The 6,609-nt window shown below is 42.3% G+C and overlaps 1 protein-coding gene across 1 annotated transcript; it reads right to left on the reverse strand.

The window, feature by feature from the left end:
- Positions 1 to 28: 28 nt before the first annotated feature.
- Positions 29 to 6,395, reverse strand: sirt1 (sirtuin 1). The gene is made up of 9 exons (XM_056761435.1): positions 5,943 to 6,395; positions 5,378 to 5,506; positions 4,873 to 5,111; positions 3,171 to 3,323; positions 2,926 to 3,073; positions 2,715 to 2,794; positions 2,444 to 2,630; positions 1,708 to 2,262; positions 29 to 1,626 (listed from the first exon to the last, which is right to left on the reverse strand). The coding sequence occupies exons 1-9, from the start codon at positions 6,169 to 6,171 to the stop codon at positions 1,379 to 1,381; spliced, it is 1,968 nt and encodes a 655-aa protein (XP_056617413.1). The 5' UTR covers positions 6,172 to 6,395; the 3' UTR covers positions 29 to 1,378.
- Between the last annotated feature and the right edge of the window lie 214 nt (positions 6,396 to 6,609).

The raw sequence follows: 6,609 nt of genomic DNA on the forward strand, positions 1-6,609 counted from the left end.
TCCCTCTGAACAAAGTTTTATCACATGCTTAAAAAATGAATCAATTATTTATTACTTTTTGAAGTATCCATTAAAATATCGTGAAACCTTTACATGTAACAATCGAAATACAAAACTAATTTCTGGTGATTTTCTATATCCGTTTTTCAATATATATTATCGACAGTTAATTCCCACCAAACGATTCTCTGTGGTTTGAACTTTAGTAGTTCTCTCCGTCAGATTCACAACAGTTTAAAGATCAATAAGAGATTATCTGTCATCACATGAAGGCTTAGATGCAAAACCCTCAAAAGGGGGGTGAACGTTCTCCACAGTTGATCAAACAATTTTGCATCAAAACCCATTAAATAACACATTCTGTCTGTTCTGAAATATCTAGTATTAATGGAACTGAACATAGAAGTCTGATAAAATTGCTTGTTTAAAAGAAATGACTCTCACATGTGTGACATGAAAACACATCTTCTGGAGTCGTTGACAAGTTTAAAGGTGTTAAACAGGAGTTATGTGAAGTACATTTACAATCCAACTAAACTGAATAGGATAAGATTATACCTGTCCTCAACGATAATTATATAAATTGATCATTGTGAGATTCTTTTTTTATTAATGTATACACACACTGCCGTTCTAATATAAAACTGCATTCTTTATGTACAGTAGTAAAGAAATGTGTGTACGTGTGTGATAACAGCTCAGAAATGTGTCGTCACACCTGATGTCCCGCCTCTCTGCATGTATACAAACAGAACGTGCGGTGTGAAAATGACATTTTTCAAACATTTTCAAGGAAACTTTGAGAAAATGAAGTCAAACTGCATAAAGTCGTGTTGATATTTCAAGTTGACAGTGTCATAAAGATTTAATGCCCAGTCAGTGAAAACAGAAAAAGGCATTCTGTAGAAACAATCAAAGTGACAAAGGACACTAAGTGCTTGAGAACAAGAACAAGAGTCTTAATGCACGTCATCCTCTGTCTTGTAAAAACAAATGGAAAAACAAATCCATGACATATATGAGAGGACTATGTCACAGGGTATAAAACTGTTTGAATGGACTGAACGTAGCTGCCAATCAAAATGCCAGAGTTTGATAAAGAAGATGGTGGACAGAAGCAACGAGCAGCTCCGACGAAAGACAAAAAACCCTCACAGATATGGAATAAGCGATCTTTGGTCTGAAAATCATTCCCTTTGTATCCCAACTTTGCGAGTACATGGCAAGGTTGACTCCACGGTGTCCACAAGCACACTGGAAGAACATCTAAAACTACCAACAGACTGATGATAATAAAAGAGAAGTGTATAAGGCCAACAGAATGAAAGGTAGCATGCTTTAGCGAACATAACAGGTCTGACAGAGACAACAGCAGCAGTTATTGTGTGTCTGCTGTGCTGTTGTGTAGGGTTGTGTTGGTTGGGCTGTCCGTCTCAAGGCTTTTGTGTTCATTTTCTTGTACAGTCTCTTCGCTCTCGGTGGGCGGTGTGGTGTTCTGCTCCACGTCACTGTCTTCATTCTCACTGTCACTGCCACATGAACTGGACGTCTCATCTTCTGAACTGGAGTAAACTTCAGCCCCGTGGAAAATGTAGCGATTCGGCGTTTGAAACAAATATTGAGAGCCTGAAAACAACAACAACAAGGTTTATTAGAAGACGGAGCTAACAGTCGGTGTGAACCCACAGTAAGTCATGAAGGCTTTACCTCCGAGGCGTTTGCTGATGGGACTCTGACAGATTCGTCTTCTCCAGCAGCGTCTGGATATCTCAAGCCGCTGGTGTTCCTCAGGTTCTTCTTCTTCAGGTCTGTCAGCACGAGGGCTTGTGGTCTTGGCAGGATGTGTATTTAAACCCTCAGACTGGAGGCTCAGAGCACCGCTGGAGTCGGTCGTCTCCGGTGAAGGATTCGTTCTTCCACACGTCTCCTTGGTTTCGTCATTCGTTTCAGGAGACGCAGCAGTTTGACAGTCAGCAGGTCTGGTGACCTCAGTGGAGTCAGCGTCGTCGGTCTCTTGCGTGGAAGTGCTCTCGGCTGACGATGGCGGCGGCTCCGCTGGTCTGGGTGATGGGGCGGGCGGTTTCTCTCGGATCTCGCTGAGACGCGAGGAGTTGAAGCACAGCTGCTCAAAGTCTCCACCCAGCCGATGGCAGAGCTCATTTACGATGACATCACAGTCTCCCAGCAGCTCCACATCAAAGTTCAGGTGCGGCAGCGGCTCGCGGTTTATCAACACCTGAGGCACTTCATGAGGGATTGAGCCTTTACAGAGACAGAACAACCAAAAGCTCTCATTTCAAAACTTAAATCATTCACAAGAAAAAACAGCACCACAGCCGAGGTGTTCTGGACATGGGGGTTCATGTAAAAACTGAGTTTAACTTCATGGGGACATTTAAACAGGCTGATTGCACTCCATCTTTAAACAGAAGACTGAACATACTCGGTATGAGAGCAACCGGCCGAACTTTCAGCGAGGAGCCGATCACAATGAGAAGGTCCACCTCATCTTTATCCTGCTTCATGGCTCTGTGGAAGAATTCAGGAAGGTTCTCGCCGAAGAAGACGATGTCTGGTTTCATGATGGCGTAAGGGATGTCCGGCGGACACCTCGGACAGTGAGGAACCACCTGCAACCAGCCAAACACACACTTTCCATTAGCGGCCCACGCTTTAGCAAGCCAATCATTTGACGTTCACGTGCTCCACCACACCTGCTCGAAAATATCTTCTCTTATGGCCTCACAGTCCGCTTTATGTTTACACACCAGACAAGAGGCTGTGGCGAAAGACCCTGAAATAAAGACCAAGACAAACAGAAGTTTTGTGTGGAAAATCAAAGCGATCCGTCACACATGATCACAAACACAACAGCAACAGCTTTTTTCTTTATTCAATGTCAATGTGAGCATGTGGTTTATATACCGTGACACTGAATAATTTTCTGGATTCCCGCCACCTGCTCCAGTGTATCGATATTCTGCGTGTAGTTTCTCAGCAACCTTCCCTGCTTATCCAGCATTGAGATGAACCTGTGACATGGAGACGGCTGAAACTGGCCTGGGTAAATCTCCTGAGAAACAAGATGACAAGAGGCGGAATTAAACCTTCATTGACATTTACTGGCAGTTATCGCTTCTCGTCTGGAAGTGCTGACGTGTTTGTCAAACCTTAGCAAATTTAAAAAACGGCCTCGGGTCTCTTCTGAAATAATCAATGTCGAACATCGCTTGAGGATCGGGAAGGTCTGGAAAGTCCACAGCCAGTCGAGCGTAAATGCCATCTCGCGATCGAAAGTCAGGAATACCGCAGGAAACCGAAACCTGCGGAGAACCAAAGAAACATTTGCATTCACTAGCTGGGCTTCCATCCAAAGTTGTGACTATAGCTTATGCGCAAAATTGGAATATCGCAGAAAACATTTGCGAATAAGCAACGTTTCAATCCAACTAGTCAACCGTCACTGCCTAATAAACTGGCAGTAAATATCAGTAAGAGAAGCCATCGAATATAATATTTTTCATACATAATAAAACTTGCGCAAGCAGAAAATTAGGAAACACGATTATTGCTCTGCTTTTGAGGATGAATGCTGTGTGGGAAATACAGTCGTGACAGTTCTAAGAGACACTTACGGAAACACTTAAGGACTTTGCTCGGGTGTTTAAGAATGATCATAACAACGTCTCTGATGCTGTGAAACAAGATCATTAGTCAGGTTACGCTGTCTCATCACCTGACTTTTTGGAGGAATTTATTAGGCTAATCATCTCCTATTATTGGCATTAACACTTTATGGCTAAAATGAAGAAAAAAACTTTTTTGAGATTTAAAGGGGTCATATGGCAGAACACAGGTTTTTCTGTGTCTTTGGTGTGTTTTAAGCTGCCCATGCATGTATGAGACACCTAAAATTGTAGAAATGAAAGTCTGGGAATAAAAGATGCATTCTATCTAAAAACGCCTCGTGTAACCACACCCCCACAAATCTACGTCAGTTGGTGGTCTGATTTACATTTACATTTAGGCATTTGGCAGACACTTTTATCCAAACTACTTACATTGCTTTTTATCCTATACATTTTACATAGGTATTTGCAATCCCCTGGGATCAAACCCACAACCTTGCGTTGTTAACCCAATGCTCTTACCACTGAGCAACAGGAAAGTTGTGGCTTTGTTGTGATTTGACTAAGAACACCCAAATGTATACTCAAGTAAGGTGGTGTACCCGTCAGTACCATTGAAGAGGAACCTGATGTTCCAAATATGGTCAGAGGCGTTACATTTCCCTCACACTCTTGCAGAATTCCACCAATCACGACGCACAGGTTAACTGGCCAATCAGAGCACACCTTGCTTTTCCGATCCATGAGCTTTGTTAAAAATCTGCTTGTTTTAGAGAGGCGGAGCAAAGAGGAGATACAAACATGCATGGTCTGAAATCTAAAACAAACCATAATATTAATTTCAGTCGTATCATATGGGTTAGGGTTAACTTTTTTAATTAGACATTTAGTGTTTCCATCACTTGTTTCTGATGCTAAACATCAAAATGCGAATAAAACCAGAGTGATGGAAACCCACTTACTGTCTGCAACACTGTTATTGTGGTTAAAAAACTCAAACTATTCAAGCGTTTAACTGCACAAACATGAGGAATACAAACTGAACATGCCCACAGAAAATAAACACTATATTAAAATTGAAACACAAATGACACATACTGTATATAGCAGTAGAAACAAAAAAGCAAATACACGGTAACATAAAAAATGTGAAAAAAAATCAACTAAACTGAACATTAATACTATAAAAATCTCAAAGTTAGATATGATAGAAGCGTTAAGGACGAGCGTGCTGAAGACTCACCCCAGCACCAGTGAGCACCAGGATCTTCTTGCTTTCGCTCAGAAGCCGGACGACCTCTTCTAAGCTGTTGATGTCTTTGCGTTTCTTTCTTTTGGGCGGTTCAGAGATGTTGATGATGATCTGCCACAGCGTCATGTCATCCAGATCGGGTGGAAGGGCGGTCTCGGGCAGCAGATCTTTCAGAATGGCCCTGGGATCAGTTCCTCTCATGATGTGCTGCTGAATAAACCGATAGGAACCTAAAAAAAGAACATCATCAAACATCTGTGAGCAACATAAACACACAATCCTGTAAACGTCCGTCATGTGTGAGCGTGTGTGTTTCTACACTGTCACAACTAAAAAAAAGGTTCTCCGTTCAGTTGATGAAGACTTGCTTCATTAAAATAATGTCTGAATCTCTTTCAAAGATTTGATGCTTGTAAATCCAGCAATTGGTTTTTCTTTCAAACTATTTTTGAAAAATATTGTGGACTGGCTCAGGATTGAGTTCTTTCAGTCTTACCGATCTGAGGTTGAGGGGTCCAGTCACTGGAGCTGGCATGAGATGAGCACTCATCATCATCATCATCATCATCACGATGAAGATCAGGTGATGAAAAGCCATTCGGATGAACGCCTTCATGAGTCGACTCTGTGTGAGAAATAACAAAAATCTCACATTAATGTCACATCCACTCGAGTGTTAAAACTTGAAAAAACGGATCTACGTTCCCTCCAAAACCACCATCAGTTTATATCCCGTCAAATGTTTTTTACGATGCTCATGAACCGATTCATATCTGAAAATGTAATGACATCATCACCACATTATAATGATCATATAGTGCATACTACATACATGATACTACTGGACATTTGAAAAAGAGAATTCTACCGTAGTCATTCTGACCACAACACATATCCAAACAAAACTAATAAACGCTAATATTTCATGTTTATAACTTTACACTTATAAAGAACTGACAATAATATGTCTTTAAGAAAAGACAGTGACTCAAATCAAACACGGTCAATGTGACAGCTCGATCAGCGCGAGGTGAAGGCGGTAACTTTAGTCATGAGTTTACCGGAGAGCTCGAGCTCGGCTTCGGCGGTCCTCCCGGGTTCAGTGCGCTTTAATGGGGCCTGATCGCTCTCATCGCTGCCCGCCGGCTCTGAGCTCGCCGACACGGTTCCGTTTTTCTCCGGATCACCGGACGGGTTCATCACTCTCGGTTTCTTCACCACCGGCTCGTCCGGATCAGCAGAGCGACCGGTATCGGCGGATCCGTCCCGTTTATTTTCGTAGTCCGCCATCTTCGGCTGGGAGTGAGTGGGGGAGGAGCTTCCAGCGGGGACCTAACGTGACGTCACTGCAACTGAGAGTACCGCCCGGCCATTTAAACCAAGCACGTTATAAACAGCGCCACGGTAAAACCGTGTTGTACAACAGTTCGGAATTTGGATTTGTGAACAAAAATAATAAAAACTTGGAGATAAATTTTGAATAAGGACTATATAATTACAACAGACGCAAATTATACAACAGAGACATACACAAGTAAATATCATAACACTGAAAAATGAAAACATATGACTTTACGGTACGGGAGTGTTTACACGACACTTTACGGCAACGGGACTGAACACATGCGACTTTACGGTTTGGGAGTGTATACACGAGACTTTACGGTAACGGGAGTGTATACACGAGACTTTAGGGTAACGGGAGTGTATACACGAGACTTTAGGGTA

Source organism: Triplophysa dalaica, chromosome 11 (genome assembly GCF_015846415.1).
Source record: "Triplophysa dalaica isolate WHDGS20190420 chromosome 11, ASM1584641v1, whole genome shotgun sequence".
NCBI lineage: Eukaryota > Metazoa > Chordata > Actinopteri > Cypriniformes > Nemacheilidae > Triplophysa > Triplophysa dalaica.